General features: G+C 43.9%; 1 protein-coding gene and 1 long non-coding RNA gene across 4 annotated transcripts in view; one reads left to right on the top strand and one right to left on the bottom strand.

The window, feature by feature from the left end:
* Positions 1-11363, top strand: part of LOC138503972 (uncharacterized) — a 174104-nt gene extending 162741 nt beyond the window's left edge. For both annotated transcript variants that reach the window (XR_011279743.1, XR_011279742.1), the window contains 2 exons: positions 10925-10970; positions 11057-11363. This is a non-coding gene — a long non-coding RNA (uncharacterized lncRNA). The remainder of the gene's footprint in view (positions 1-10924; positions 10971-11056) is intronic.
* The window catches only part of GAL (galanin and GMAP prepropeptide), a 266855-nt gene that overhangs the window by 60077 nt on the left and 190261 nt on the right, over positions 1-16517 (bottom strand). For both annotated transcript variants that reach the window (XM_069624118.1, XM_069624117.1), the window contains one exon: positions 4517-4594. In XM_069624118.1, the coding sequence (XP_069480219.1) occupies positions 4517-4594 (78 nt within the window). The remainder of the gene's footprint in view (positions 1-4516; positions 4595-16517) is intronic.

The raw sequence follows: 16517 nt of genomic DNA, 5'->3' as shown, positions 1-16517 counted from the left end.
AGTGGTTTTTGCTGGGTCTCTATTCTGGGTGGCAGGCTTAAAGGGTTTAAGGTTTCTGCGGGTGGCAGTCTGCTTGTCAGTGGGTCTGTGGGAGGTAGTGCACATAACACCTAGGTGGTAGTTTCTGTTTGCCGTGGTTTGTATGACTGACGTGCGCTGAATGTGGGAATAGCTAGGTACAACCAGATTAGGTGGAGCCTGTAGATGGGGGCAAGCTGGGAGTTCTGGTGTAGCCTAGTGTTGACGGTGATGCTTGTAGAGAGAAGGGTGGTTTTACTGGTGGGAGGGCGGATGTTACATAGTTGTGTGGTGTAAGCAATTTGTCTAGGACAGGGAAAGTCGTGTGGTGGATGCATTTTGGGCAATTTTCTGTGGGGCAGTAGATTAGTTCTGTGTGAGTAGGCTAGTAGTGGGGTACGAGGGGCATGATGTTTGTGAGGTGGGAGAGTGCGAGCTCATATGTGTTTGAGTCTAAGCAAGCCTGTGCAGGGGAAGGTCGTAGGTGGTTTGGGTCTGGAAAGTTTGGGAGGTAAAGGACCAGGTGCAGGAGGGGGGGTGTATCGCAAGCTCCTTCGGCGGTAGCGTGGGTAGAGTATGGCTGGGAGTGGAAAGTGGTGCAGTGGGTGATGGTGGTGGAGTGGCGCTGGTGGATGGGGCCTGTAATGTGACTAACTTGCTGTGCGGGCATGTTTGTATAGTGGTGGGCAATGGGGCCCATGCAGGCAGTTCAGGCTGTCTGAAGGGGGTAAGGAGCGTGGCGCCGGGCAGTGGGGGCGGGCTGTGATGTGAGCCTTTATCCGTTGGTGGAGTGGTACAACAGGCAAATAACAAAGGAGTCATGGGAGTCCCTCTGCCAGTACAACAGGCACCAGGACATGAGGATGCTGGAGGGGTGTGAACCTTGGGGAGGCTGGGGCGGGATGGTACTAGAATAGGGTAGGGGTGCACAGCAGTAGGAGCAGAGGGCCGCTCTAGTAGTGTTAGCGTATCTGGGGCTAGTGGAAGCAGTACCCACAATGGAGGGCTAGCAAGTCGTGGAGACAGCGTGGCGGGGGTGACTGGGCTGGTAGGTTGCGTGAGTGGTGGGAGGAAGTACATGGGTTGGGGCAGGGTCATGCAAGCAGAACAGAACAGTTTAGAGATGACTGTCGGGTGCAAGAGCATAGTGGGCATATGATGGAGCCTTGGAGAATTTTTCCTGCGAGAGTTCAGCCTCACGGTAGCGCATGGAGTCAGCGTCCTGGCGTCCTGCCGGCCCGGACAGGCCCAGACAGGCATGGTCCTTGAGTGAGGCCCTTTAGTGAGTGCCGGCATCGCCTGCCGGCTATCTTCCGCCCAGGATGTCGTTGGGGGAGCAATTTGATTAAGTAATGCAGCTATAGACGCTGAGGCTTGGGCAAGAGTGTCGCCACAATCAGCACCAGCAGAGGGCACAAAGGCGGCCATTTCTGAGCACTGTATTGTTACCCAATGTACAGCTAAGTGACATAGTTTAAATATCTGTGAGGTGTCAGTGAGCGATTGGAAGGGAGACCCCGGCAATTGACTACATTCTACTCGCCTGGAGTTCATCACCCTAGCATGATACAGCATGGAACAATCTAACTTTGCATGGCATAGTTAGGGCTTAACAAGTTTCAGCAAGGCATATAATGGCATAGGAAGGCATGATAAGACATTACCAGGCATAAACAGTATAACAAAGAATTGAAAGGCAGAAAAATGTGAGACAAAGCATTGCAAGGTGGCCTCATCCATACATTCCTGCCACTGGCCATATGCAAGCATTTCCCATTTTCACTGTCTCCGTTTTCCACTGATAAAATCTCCCTTTCTCTGTCTGTCTCTGTGTGAGACTCCCTCTCTCCCTCCTCTCACTCTCTATATACCTGCCTCTCTCGGTCTTTCTTTTCCTCTCCCACTCATCCTCTCTTTATCTAATTTCCTCTCTCTCTCCCTCTCCTGTTCCCTCTGCCTCTCTTTCTCTGACATGGAAACACTGTATTGCAGGCATAAAATCGAAGAATGGCAGATTAGGGGAGGTGGCTGCCCAAGGATTGCACTAATTATACTAAATTAAGTGCCAGGGTTTTCAGAGGCATGGACATTTTGGTTCAGAGAAAACTGCCCTGGATATGAAAACGTCAGGTGCTTATTTAAACGTACTTGGTATATTGATTAGCAGTGTCACGTCAAACCTCATTTTAATTTGTTTTGGGTGCTGCACCCATTGGGTTCTTCTGGGACTCTTGCCTTACAGGGCAACATCAATCATGCATCAACGTGTATTTGTGCAGCTCCATCAGGATATTGGAGCTGAGACCATAGTCCCTAGTAGCCCTTTGTGCCATACATATGCCCCAGTTTCTCCAACAGGCCGGACAGACCCAAAATGTCCTCTGTGCAAAACACCAACCTGTTCACATGCCACACACAGGCAGAAGCCAAAGGACTGATCCCCGTTCCTTTGGATGCTCTCCTTCGCCTGGTGTTGAGAGAATTCAGAACCTTTCTGTGGTGGAAGCAAAGAGCTCTATAGCTCAAACCTCCAGCCAATGATGTTGTGTGGACTCCAATGAGTCACAACTTGATGAAGGGTTCCTTCCGAAGGAGAGTAAGAGAAGTGGGTGCGGTGGAAGGAGGTGCGGCAGGGGGCAAGAATCCCTGCCGCAGGTGTGGAATCCGTCAATCTTACAATACTGCAAGCTTGCCTTTGTGAGATCTCCAGCTCATTGCTAGCAATTAGCCTCTCATTAGAGTTCATCTGAAAGCTTTGCAATGCAGGACACGAATGAACTCTGGCACAAAGATATAGAGTTAGTGGTTCCCTCACAGATGTGAATAAGAGCTTTGAAGCACTTCAGGCTGATCCTCAAGAAAAGTGAAGCATGCCAGTTGGTTTCAGTCAACAGTACAGGTTGTCTCAGGCAAGATTCTCTTTGCCCTTGCTGCCAGACCTCTGCTAAATCCATGGGCGAGGTTCTTCACAGAATAGCCAATGAGATGCAGAAAGGTAAGATGAAAGGTGGGGGAAGAATTCCTCAGAATGTCCTATGAAGTAGGGTACCACAACCCTTTGCCTAAGGCTGGCCATGTGGCTGCACGAAGACGAAGAGAAAAGGCTGTAGAAAGGGTGCACAACCAGAGGGCATGCATTCCAGCTAGAGCCTCAAAGCAGATAGTCCCACTACTCAAGGTAATGCGTCATGTCACCATCAATCTCTCCCTCGCTCCAGTTTCTACTTTTCAAGCCGGTTTAGAGTGTGCAGGGAGAGGCTGTGAAGGCTTACTTCATGTAAAAGATGTGCACTGTCCTTCTTGCTGGGCTCCTTTGTTCAGAAGCACCCACGTGCTTGCCAAAAGTACCTATTAAACTGATGGTAACACCTGTCATTGGGTGGGAGAACCAGGACACGTCGTGCACATGCTGGGTTGTATGGTCATATAACATATGATGGCATATGTAATAATAATCAGAATATATGGTGTGAGTACTTGTTTCTTTCATACCTTTGCTTTCTTCAGGACTACTTTGAAGTTCCAATTTCAGTGAAATGTGTGTACCCCCTCGTAGGCATTGTTCGTATAAGCTTAGTATGAAGATAGGAGTTTATGTACGGCCTGCATGCGCCTGTTTATGCATTGCAGAGGTGTCTTGTGTTTTGTATATGTGGTTGTGACCTATAGCCTTACCTATCACCACCCAATGGCACTAATTTCATTGAGGCTGACTCGGGCACATTTTTTTGAAAGAATCTGCAAACACAAAGACCATAGGATAAAAACACTTAAATGGGTAGATTATCAATATAGTCCCCCCACAACTGGGACTATACATATAGTCCCAAAGTATTCCCCTCCACAACCTTGTCAGACTGTCCCTCAAACTCACACCATTGTAAAAAGCTCACTGCTTCCCGTCAAATCTGATTTCTTATATATTGTACGTTCTTCTGTTATCAAAAGAGCATTGTTCCTCCTGTATACAAATAAATAAATACATAAATAAATAAATAAATAAAATAGGAATATTATGAAGATTAAGAGGGAGAACCCTGAATATTATAGAGCCGAGGAAGTTGGTAAAATAGTGATTACCCATGCAGTCGTTTATGTCAACATGTTCCTCCTGTAGTGAAATTGTGGAAGCAATGCCATATCCACGATTATGTGCTAGCAGGGACACTAGTTTGTGTCAGGTCAGGTCATGTCATTGACCCCTCTCCCCAAGATTACTTGGAGCCTAGCTTTATCAATCAATATAAACATCTTAATGGTAGCACATGATGTGCTGAGGTTCTAGTGCAGTAGCCTGAACACTGGAGTGTGAAGATTTCAATTCCCCAGGTTAGCTGTGATCCTGTAAGAATTATTCTGCAGAAAGTCTCTCAAGGGCAAGGTTTAATCGGAACCACCATGAAAGAAGAGATTTTACTAGCCGCACTCTGAAGACACAAGCAGTAACAATGACATATGCTGCACATAAAGGAAAGATTTTTAAGCAGCGTTTGCATACCTTTGAGATGCAGGTAGGTCAAAAATTCAATCACTGTACGTACTACATTGTCTTCCGTCAATGTCCGCACCAGGTTACCTATAAAAGCAAAATGTGATACTTTCAAGCGACAGACAATGCTAACATATTGATGATTTATCATTACATGTTGGCAACTGACTATTTCCTTCATAAAAGGCAACACATATTTACACACAGAAAATATAACGTGTTATCTTCATGAACAGTAGGGCTAAACCTTTGGTATGTGGTTTCCAGTTGCCAACAATAGCAAGATTTGTAGCAGATCTTACATGAGAGAAAAAAGGAAACATGTGTAACCCTAAAAGGGCAGTGTATTGACAGACTTGCAATGGTGGGTTCATATATAATATCTTCAGCACCGCCAAGCTCATCGTGGTTTGATCTCAGATCAGTTTGAGCAGTGTGCCGGGAGCCAATCCCAAGCAGAGTAGGATCAGATGGAGGCAGATACAGCAAGTTTCTGGGTTTATGAATCCCAAACTGGAGTCCCTTCTCGGGGTATGCTGGGGAATCTGGGGAATCTCAGTCACTCACAGTTTTGGGGGTTTCAATGTCCTCACACTTTTTTCTTGTCTCCCTGGCTGGCTGGAAGACTCAGGTCCACTGCTTATCCTCCTGCACTCAAGATCGAGCTTGCATCTGGGTCTCGAATGCCTGTTCGTGTTTGTACTTTAGGATTGGATAATGGCTGCAATCTAGGTTGTATTATGGCAAGACATGCCCCAGTGCTTCCACCAGTTGAATGGTCACCTCGCCTTCTCTATTCGTGCCCTTGGATCTAGTACCCAACACCAAGTCCTCATCTACCTCTTTTAAAGTGGCAATGGAACCTCTCCTGCACCTGGTACATTTCCAACTCCTAGATGCTTATCCACAATCTTGTAACCGCCGCCCCTCCTTGAACCACACCCCCCAGGCTTAGATAGTGTCGGCTCCTCTTTCACCTCCTCTATGTAAAACATCTCATCCTCCTCAAATCCACCTATTATCTGCTTCTTAATAAAATCATGATTCTCTCCTCCTATGTCTCCTCCAACCTTCTCTATTCTCCTTCCATTCCCTCCTACTCGAGCTCTCTCTCCAGTGCCCTCAATGTTCATTATGTTTCTTCTCACAACCTTCTTAGTGCTCTCCACCTCATCCCCACTCTCTAGCTATCTGGCTGCCTTTCTCCAGTCTCCTTTTTGCTGCTATGCCCGAATTTACATCTACTCCTCCAAACACCCACACTATGGCCCATATGCCACTGTTTTATATAGCGGGTAGCCCAATCCTGGTGGCCCTTCTGCGTCAACAGGGATTATGTGTGTACTATTGTTGCTCTTATGAGTGGATTCATTATGTTTGGAACTGTTAGGGTTTTTCCTGCTGTCTTTGATACAAATCTGCAGCTATTTTCAAACTGCACTCTGAAAACGTGTCTGATCTATCTCTTCTTCCCTCCACTCAGTCTGGTTTTCTCCCCCCCAACATACCGAAACAGCCTTGACTTGCATACTTATTCTCTCCTCTCTCAGCTCATTATTCAAAACACTCCTCTGTTCTCATTCTTCTTGACCTATAGGCTGCCTTTGAGATGGTGGATCATTCCTTACTTCTGGACTCTCTCTCTTCTTTTGGTTTTTGTGGGTCTGTCTTATCCTGGTTTTCATCCTACCTACCTAATCGTACTTTTGCTGTCTCCTGGGGCGGCAACACCTCTTCTTCCTTCTCCCTTGATCATTGTATTCCTCAAGGGTCAGTCCTTGGTCCTTTCCTTTTTTCTTTATACACTTCCTTCCTCGCCCCTATTATTTCATCCTTTGAAGTATCACACCACATTTATGCTGATGATACTGCGTTTTTTTCTTTCCTTCTCATCTTTCACACCAGATATCCATCACACTCTCTCTTCCTGTCTCTCTGCTATTAAATGTTGTATGACCTCTCACTTTCTTACTTTAAATCCTGGAAAGACTGAAGTCTTATTTGTTCCCGCTAACACTCTCTCTTCTCCGTCTCTTTCTTCTTCTATCTCCTTTCCTCCCTCTAGTCTTTCCATTTCACTCACTGCCTGTAATCTTGGTCTTACTTTGACTCAAATCTGTCCTTCGCTCATCACATCTCCCTCACATCGCGCGCCTGTCGATTTCATCCTTACAACAAACGCAAAATTCACCCATTTTTCACCTTTCAGGCTACAAAGCTTCTTGTTTCCTCGCTAGTCTTCTCTCGACTTGTTTACTGTTTTGTCCTATATTTTGGTCTTCCCTGCTCACGTCTTGTTCCTCTTAATTCAATGTATCATTCTTCTATTCGCTCACTTTGTCTTCTCTCTCATCTGGATTAAATCTCTTCTTCTCTTGCCTCACTTGGATGGCTGTCCTTGTACTTTCAGCTCAAATTTAATTTTCTTTGTCTAGTTTTCAAATCTCTCTATGGTCTATCTCGCATGTCCCCTCTCATTCTATTCTCTTTCTTATCCTCTGTGCTGTGCTGGTCTTTTTAGACTTAATGTTCTCCGTCCCCCTTGTGCTCAATCTTGCTTTTGCTCCTTCCAGCTTCTTGCTCTTCTCCACTGGAACCTCCTTCCTCTGTCTCTCTGTTCTATTACTTCCTACTCTCTGTTCCGTTCCTCTTTAAAACCCCATCTGCTTCACTCATCTGATTGATTGATACTGGCTGACCCTGAACATTGTTTTACATTGTCGATTTTAATGTACCGTTGACTGGTCTATGTAAAGCACTTTGTTTAAAGGCGCTATATAAAGTATAATACAAATACAAAAATACAAAACATTGGGAGCAGGGCTGCCACTACGAAGCTCTGTATCAGGACTTCCAGTGCTGTATTGCTCAGCCAGGAGTCCATCAGTGTCAGAGTCAAGGCTCTGCAGTTACCAGTGCAAGGTGTTTGAGCACTGGGAGCCGTCTTTTTACATTGGGTGGGTTTTGGTGAACATTTTTCACCCAAGTGCCACAACATCACTTTTCCAATGGTTGTGAAATGCATGTTAACCCACCTCGTGGAAGATGGGGGTCCTGTTCTACTGTATATCACAGCCTTAGGTGAGTTTGTGTCTCAGATGTTCCATACTCTCTAGGAACTTCCCTTAAAGGGGTAAGGACATGATTTGATGGGACACTGCTAACAGACTGGGGTATGTTTGGGTAGGCCTGGAGATCCCCTGAACACCCACCCAGGCCCAGCATCACTAATTAGATGGTGAAACCAAGCCCCATGGCCACCCCACTGCCTACACTTCGTCACAGCTGTCTAATTATTTCCCAGTGCTCGCCACCATCTCATTGCTGGGAACCTTACAATGAAGTGGAATGCTAATATGGATGTCATAAAAATACAACTTGTGGTCTTCCAGTTTGTCTCAGCCTCTTGAGTAGAAATTCTATCCTAAAAGCTTCTTGGTGACTGGGCCCGCCCAAACAAGCCCTGCAGAATGGAGGTGGCAGTCCTGATCCCTTGCCCTAAGCTTTACTCATGGTGCCATGAGACACACTGGCTAGGTACCACTCCCCTGGGTGAGATATCCTGAAGGTGGCTACAAATGCGATTCCTCGTATAACTCACCCATCCTCTGTATCAAAGGACTATCTTTCTCTTGTGTTTGGGTGCTTGAGTGCAAAAGGGTAAAATAGTGCCACGGTTGAGCTGCTCTTTCATTATCATTTGTTAATTCGGAAGCCATCCAATAATGATTTGCAAAGTTCTAATTAATTCCTGTGCATTCCTTCGCCGACATACTTTTTGTCATGACTGTGATAAATCCACATAATAATTCATACCTTTAAGCTTTACATGAACAATAAACATATTTTACACATTACTAAGCCTCACTGTCTCTTATTCTGGAGCATCAAGGTAATAAGACGTACTGATATTTTATATTATTTGAGATGCATTTTTAAGAGGTGTAACACTCAGGACTTCCGCAAAATAGAGAGACTGTGACTAGGGTTAGAACTGAGAAACTGAGACTAGGATTAGAATGGAGAGACTCTGACTAGGACTGTGAGACTCTTTGGGACGAATCCTGTGAGACTAGCTAGGACTGAGAGATTGTCTAGGGCTAGGTCTTAGAAAGACAGTGACTAGAAATGAAAAACTGTGACTAGGATTGAGAGACTGACTTGGACTTGGATTTGGACAGAGACTGTGACTGGGATTAGGACTGAGAATGTGACTAGAACTGAGAGGCTGTGTTTAGACTGTCATCGAAAATCTGGATAGGGCTATGTCTGAGTGAGTGTGACTATAATTTAGAGAGTAACCAAGACTAGAACTGGGAGATTTACTAGGACTAGGATTAGGCTTGAGAGACCAACTAGGACTAAATGACTGTCTAGGAATGGGATTGAGAGATTGTGACCTGGACTGAAAGACCTGACAAAACTAAAACTGATAGATGGTGATTAGGACAAAAACAGAGACACTGTGACTGAGAGGCTAGCTAGGACTGACTGATAGACTGACTAGGACTAGGCTTGGTTGACAGAATGTGACTGGCCCTGCGAGACAATGAATAGGAATGGGAATGGGAACTGTGTCTAGAGCTAGGACAAAGACAGAAGGATTGTAAGCATTATTAGGACTGAGAGGCTGTGACCAGGGCATAGGCTGAGAGACTGGCTGGTAATAAGTGAATGTGACTGTGACTAGGATAGAGGGACTGGAATTGATAAGATCTAAGACTCCATAAATTAAAGGTGGGCAAGGGGCTTCGTATTTTGCTGCAGTCAATCAATCTGCAGGGTGGGTGTCAATAACTCAACAGGTCACAGCCTCCAAACCCCTCCCCTTCCATGCCCTCTTTCACGGGGCACTGACAGGGACTTTAGTGGGAAGCAAGCTCTGTAGTTATCTTGTGTTTACTCGTGCCTGATCTGAGACATGCTGACAGAAGAAATGACAGTGAGCTGCAGGAACAGAAGCTATTCCAGCATCTAACGTTTGATTGTCCTACACTTAATATAAGCTGATCTTACAAGTTGATATGGGGGAAATATAGTCAATACATTATATGGGGAAAATATAGTCAATACATGCTGCAAACATTGCCAGTAGCATTGTTTGGCCGCGAGGTAGTGCTAAGTCCCCACCATAGTGCCAAAATCAATAGTGTACATATTGTATGCATAGAAAACATGACATTTGTAAGCAGGTTTTAATGTGCCATTCAAAAGCATACAGCTTGTTCTTTTCAAATGAAAGATGTTTGGATCGCCAGGTTACATGGGATATTTTGAAGTGGATAGCAATCTTTTTGGACATTTAATTTTGTCGAAAACATGACCCTTTTCAGGGATAACTTTGCTCAAGAGCAGGTCCTCCTATTGATAATAATGGATATTCAGAATATATGCCTGTGTCCATCATCTGGAAACACTTGAGCCAGGTTTTGCCCTTCTAGACTGTTAATGAATATAAACACAAAACTTGTAAAACGTAACTACAGATGTTCTTAAAGGGCATTTAAATGCAGTTACAGATATGTTGCATCATTTCTCAAAGTGTAACCACAAGCATATTCGACGTATTGCGTTTATGGGGGAACAAACCTCCATCGTATACATGACAAGTACAAAGAATATTCAATGCAGCGTGCGTCTGAGGGCTTGTTCATAAATACAAGAAGGACCTGTTACCTTCGACAGTGGAGTAAATTTGCTGAAAATGTTGGGGGGGGAACGACATCTGAAGAAAAGGTGCCCCAGCCAAATGAATGGGGACAAAATGGTGTGCCATGAAAGTTGGGGGGAACAAACACCCCTGCCCCCGCCTAAAATTACGCCCATGACCTTTGAAAAGATAATTAGTTGCACTTCTTAAAAGTGCCATATTGTATTTGCTCCCATGGAAGCTGCTTTCATCAATACAGCAAAGAACTTACTAGGACCATGATTAGATGATGTTATATTCAGTGGACTATTAATATCTGAAAGGTCCTTCTGTCAGTGTTTGATAACATGTAGATATGACACTGTGTTTGGTTGGGGACCCCAATGTCAACAATGTATCCATTAAATGGAAATGAACAATGTTGTGTCATTTTAGCTAAAGGTGCACCTTGAGGTTTATGGAGGGGACTATGCATTTCTTCGTTTTACCTGCAAAACATTCGACATGAAAGGTACACTTAGTGAGCCATACGGGGACTGGATACCTCCGTCCCTCGACCTAACAGGTTTTCTTTGCTTTTACCAGACTACACAGCGTTCTAATGGCTGTACTGCATAGTCATCACCCGGCTCTTGATGTGTGAACTCTAATCGGGGGAGTCACTTACTGCCTAATGTTTATTGTAATGTTGATATTTCGTATCTTCTCTATCAGATTCCCTCAATATATATATAGTGACACACTTTTTTTATTTTTTTATTGTACAGGTAGGACTAAACTACTTCATTTGACCTTTACACATAGTGGTTTAAGGTTAGTACCTTTCATACTCGTGTAGTTTAATACATGGATTTACTTTGGAACAATGAAACTAATCTTCTCTATTTACTATTGTTTAGGCGAACATAAGAATATAGAGGCTTTACCATGAAAACATTATGAAACAATACGCTCCCGGCCCTGAAGATGGATTTGTTCAAATCCGAAACGCGTCGGCATTACTGATTTAAAAGGACCTCATTTATAGCGATATGCCACAAATTGGAATTGGGTGATTATTGTAACACAAAACGCAGTTGACATAGTATGTCATAGCATTTTCTGATTTATGTGGAATGAATTCACTCTAATGTGTAATGTATTTTGGATGACATTGATTAATCCTGTATAGTCTTTGCATATTTGATTATAAACTTTGAGATTATTCCTTTGAGGATCATCATCTCTGTGTTATGTTCTGCACCTATATGGTTACTATGGTTACGACTAACACATTTGGTACATTGAAATTGTCTTTAATCGTGTCTTTTGGCAAACCTAGGCAAACTTGATATTGTGAACTATGTACTGTTTGGGTCTACTATGAGAAGTCCACATGTGGGCAGCTTCTCTCATCTTTAGACCATAACTTGATTCGGATCTTATGTCCCCCTAGGGGTGCATTTAAGGGGTTACCAATTGGCGACAACCGGTTGCGTTTTTTGTAGTAATTTAGCACTCGGAATGTTGTTTTCAGCATAGATAGCTGCATCAAGGCATGCAACGCTTATGCATTTTGGACATTATTTTGAAATGTGCATAGATAGATGGCAATTAATATAGTTGGAATCCGGCATTCTTTAGAATGTTGGAATGTTTTTTTTCTGTTCAGTGTCTCATACCCACGCGGAACATTGCGGGGCAAATAAAAAAAAAGTAAAATATATTGATTCGAAATATAAGTCTAATACCCAAAAGGCTCTTTGTAATGTCATGAAGTTGAGAAAACCTGGAAACTATTTGAAATTCGCACCGCTTCAATCAATTTGTGCATATCGTCTGGCTGTACCTCAGTTTTCATGTCTCACGTCCAATGCCCACTCATATTCTAGAACAATATAAATGTACTTGAAAACCAATTGATCAATTGAGTTATTCCAGATCAGAATTTGACAACAAGAAGAGAAGCTTGCACACTATAAAACACTTGACAAAAGTGACCGAAACACAATGTTCCCAAGCTACAAAATGAATCAAAAGCAGGGATGGGTCTAAAATGGAACACACACTAAAGGGACCTTAATACAACTCTTCCTGCTTTTTGAAGTAATTCGTAAATTCCTAGTGAAAATATATGTCATATAGGCTAGTTTCAACCCAAACATATTACTGCATCCATTAAATAGTGTCATGAAATTCATAGACATTGGTTAGAGTGGGGGCATACCTAGTTTGTTCTCCCAGCTGGCATCTTTGGAAAACAGAATGTTTTGTTGAATGTCCTCAGCACTCTTGCAAGACTCTTAGGACTCGCAGGCCATCATTACAAATGTCCCAGATTGACGCTGGCAGTATTTACTGTTACTTCTGGTGGTAATCTGAGAGGTTTCACTCATCCCAAACATATACTGTTATGTTATTGGCTATTGTAGTGTGCACAGTTGCCACAAAGGCAGCATCAAGGCACTGGAGCAACAAACGCAAACTGGCTACACCAACAGAAGCCAGGCCTACTGCTGGAAAAGAAAGGTATCATTGCTCTTCTAAAAAAGCAGACCATCCTCAACGAGCCAGACGGAAATATGGTATCAACTCTTTGGATTCTTCTGTGTTCTGGGAGCGATTAGTCTCAGGGAATGAGAGCTATCTCACAACAGAAGTGGTAAATTGTCTGAGGTTTTTGAAACTCACGGACATAACTCGTTGGACGCTGATTAAATGTAAATCAAAGGACTGATGGAAGAGCTGTGGCAAATTGTTAAAGATTTTTGCTGTCCTTGGATTTATATTTTGAATGATGGTCTGCACAATATCTGTACAATATGGTTTCACATGTTTTGATTTAGTCTCTGGAAACCTTTTAACATTATATGTTTGTTTTAAATGAGTTGAAAGGTAGATTTATGAATGTTTTCGTGTAAAAAGTCAGATCTGTTTTTGGCTAAGGCACGTCAAAATACAAAAAGAAATATATGGTACTTCACAGGAAGGCTTCACAGACTGAAAAAGAGCTACTCCAACTCTCATAGTTCAAATTTGGGTGTTACCGGAGTGAGAATAGTTGCAGATTTCAAGGTGCAGGAGAGGGCATACAAATCAATCGTGTGTCTAAAACACTGAGGCACTCTGCCCCGAGCACCCCTCTGTATCATCCTCAAAGGGTCTTACATGTTACACAAAACTTCACTAGCAGTCACTGTAATTGCCCCATTGCTGGGTGGCTGTCTCTGTGAAACCCAGCAAAATACTGTCAGCAGTGTTCTAAAGAAGCTGCTGTCTATCCACTTGACTTAAATAAGGTACTTTTTGAGTAGTGTACAATGGAAAACTAGAAATGGGAAGCTCCACCTCGGGAGGCAATAAGTAACAAACTCAAGCTTGACCACCATGCTAACCTGAAGCCAGATCAGAATCCAGCAAGACATATAATTGACTCTTAATTTGAGTTCAGGTGAAGGAAATGGCTTCGGCTGCTTTTCAGACTGTTTACTTGCAATCCACACTTGGCTGCAGCACAGCAGTTGCAAAATGACCTTGCGGCAAAGCAGAGGTTCTGATCATAGGAAAGTCAGATGGCCAAGGGCTTTTCAGTCTATGGCCCAGAGTACTAGAGAAGCCAGAAGCTCCCTGCCCCACAAGGGTGGTAAAATATCCTGATGTCCTACTGGATTCTGTTATTTTTCATATTCAACAGGGATATAGCTACATAGTTCTCTCAAGGGCAAGCATGTATCTTTCGATGGTCGGTCAGGTTGAATACTAATACAACGGTAAGTAGGGTATTAATTTGCTAAGCAGTCATGATAATTGTGGCCTTTAGAAATGTTTCACTGCTTTTACCGAAAACTAGTAGGCTCTTCATCAATGCTAGGTTCAAAAGGTAGCAGGTTCAAAAGTTGACTTTCAGTTGTGGGTCTAACTAATGTGAGAGGGTTACAACGCATCCATGCCAATGGCCGACTTGTCATAATGTATGCATATCCGTAAGGTGACAATAAATAGCAACAACGTTTGTGGAAGAGTTGGAAATTAGGCAAGTATTATAGTTATTGCGTATGGATAGGCCAAGGATTAGCTTGAGACAATAAACTGAGAGAAACAAGACAGGTAGGTAAGAGAGATTGGAATTGTGGGACAGAGAAAATGTGTCTAGCATTAGTTACCCATTAAAAAATACAGAATCTTAACTACAAAAATGTAAATGGTCAACTACATTAAAGCTCGGCTTTTGGAAGTCGGCTTTTAGGCCAGTACAATAGAAAATGCTAGAAATCTGTCCCTGGGGGAAGTTAACTTCGAACATTCCCACATTAAATGAACACAACGATTGACCGTTGGATATGGACGCCTTTCAGTCTAGGTCTGGCAGTCCTATGAAATGCAGAAGTGCCCGAGTGGCCACTGGGAATCTTCATACTTCTAATTTCCGTTAGTGTCATTGGTTTATTTATATCCAATGCACCCCCAGATGATGTTTTCGGGTGTGGTCAGTCAATTGCTTTGCTGATTTGTAAAGTCCATCAAACGCCTCTAAGATTTTATATTTTCAAGTGTTACATTCCGATTTCACACTTTGTTTGCTGTTATAGAAGCATCGAAAGTTTAAGTTGAATCATTTGTGGGGTAATAATTAGTGGGATACCCACCATTCTTGAGCCAAGAGTGTGGATTTTCTTTGCTGTTTCTGGCAGCTCATGCCTTTCACAAACAGAAAGGTACATTTACAGTAAAGACGATTGCAATGCAAGTAAATATTCAACAGCCACAACAACTGACACAAGCGTGAATGCCTTTTCTTCTTTGAGTACGATTCTCTTATCGAAATAGGCAGAAATAGGAATAGTTTTGGTGCACACGATTGAGAACGGACTGGGCACAGGATCGTGGGGGCAGTGCACATGTCCAGTGTGGGACGGGAGGGGGGGGAGTGGGGAAGCACAACCTGAGAATGCAAGGAACGAATGGGCCCATAAACTAAGAACGGGGCAGCAGCCAAGCTTAGAAGCTGGTCAGGACACAGGCTAAGAAGGGGACAGAGCACAGGCTAAATTGTAGTCCTAGCAGGGGCACACAACAATTCTAGAGGGGACACATGGTAATTCCGGGGTGGTGCACAGTAGTTCCAAAAGGGGGAACATGGCAGAAATCATATGATATGGCATTCATAACGTGCCTATACACAAGTGTTTCAAGGCGCGACAAGGCAAGGGAGGGGGGACAGAGGAAAGACAGAGACAACGATCTTACTAGGCTGGGTGACATTGAGATTGTGCACGTGCAGGGGAGGGGGAAGGGGAAAAGTGCAGGGGAAAGCGGACGAGGCAGTGCAGTACATAGGATAAACAGTAAAAGAAAGACAATAAATAAGTGCAGCCGGCTGGTGGCAGGTGCAAGGGTAAGTGCAGACATCAGGTGTCACGTGCTGGTATGGGGCTGTAGGGATATAGAAACAGTCCCCGAGTGCAAGCGTTGCCAGAGGGGCAGTGCAGGTGTGCAACTGGGTGAGAGGGGGCCTGGGCCCGAGATCAGAGGGTAGCCAGGTAACCAGTGCAGTTTCAGGTTAAGCCAGGAGATCAACAGGGGAGAAAGGAAGCAGCAGGTGTGTCGATGAGGAGAATCTCTTTCTTACTGGCATTAAGGCAGAGATCATTGGCGGCACACCACTCCTGGATAGCAGTCAGACAGTCAGAGATGAGAGAAGCAGAAGAGGTGGCGGAAGTGAGCCTGAAAATGAGTTGAGTGTCATCCGCATAACCCTGAAAGTTGGGACAGAGAGTGGCAACGTGGTGGGCAAGAAGTGCCAGTTATTGGTTGAACAGCCACGGAGAGAGGTTAGACCCCTGGGGAACAGATCTAAAGAGGGGCTTTCTGTAGTTCCAGTGGGGCACCCACAGTTACAGAGAGGGCGAAATGCAGTGACAGCGGTGGCAAAAAGCAATTCCAGATGAGGAGAATGATAGTTATAGACGGGCACAAATACGTCTTATTGGATGTAAAGATTTGGGCATGACTGAAGCATTTTGAAGTGGGGCAGAGAGTCGGAAATGATCCCAGACCCCCGAAAACTGTTACCATGTTTGACACTGGTTCCTGTCCAAATAATACAAACAAATCAAATAGGCTCTATACTCAGTGTCAGTGGTCAAGCACGTCGTCGTATAAAATGGACTGCTGTTCACATAGCTGTGACATGACCACTGGTTTATAAGGACACATCCTTCAGCTCCTGGAAAGGATTTTAAGCATGATAGCACCACATAATCATTCAATACTCAAGACACATCAGTAAGTGGTGGAAGTAGTTAGACTATATGTAACAAAGCCTTCTTCAGCACTCAAAAAATGTCAACATGTAGAGATACCTGGTATGATAAGGAATGC

This window comes from Ambystoma mexicanum, chromosome 11, assembly GCF_040938575.1.
Source record: "Ambystoma mexicanum isolate Mex_15411 chromosome 11, UKY_AmexF1_1, whole genome shotgun sequence".
Classification (NCBI taxonomy): Eukaryota; Metazoa; Chordata; class Amphibia; order Caudata; family Ambystomatidae; genus Ambystoma; species Ambystoma mexicanum.
The sequence above is the reverse complement of the archived record's forward strand: the minus strand, read 5'-3'. Positions and strand labels throughout refer to the sequence as shown.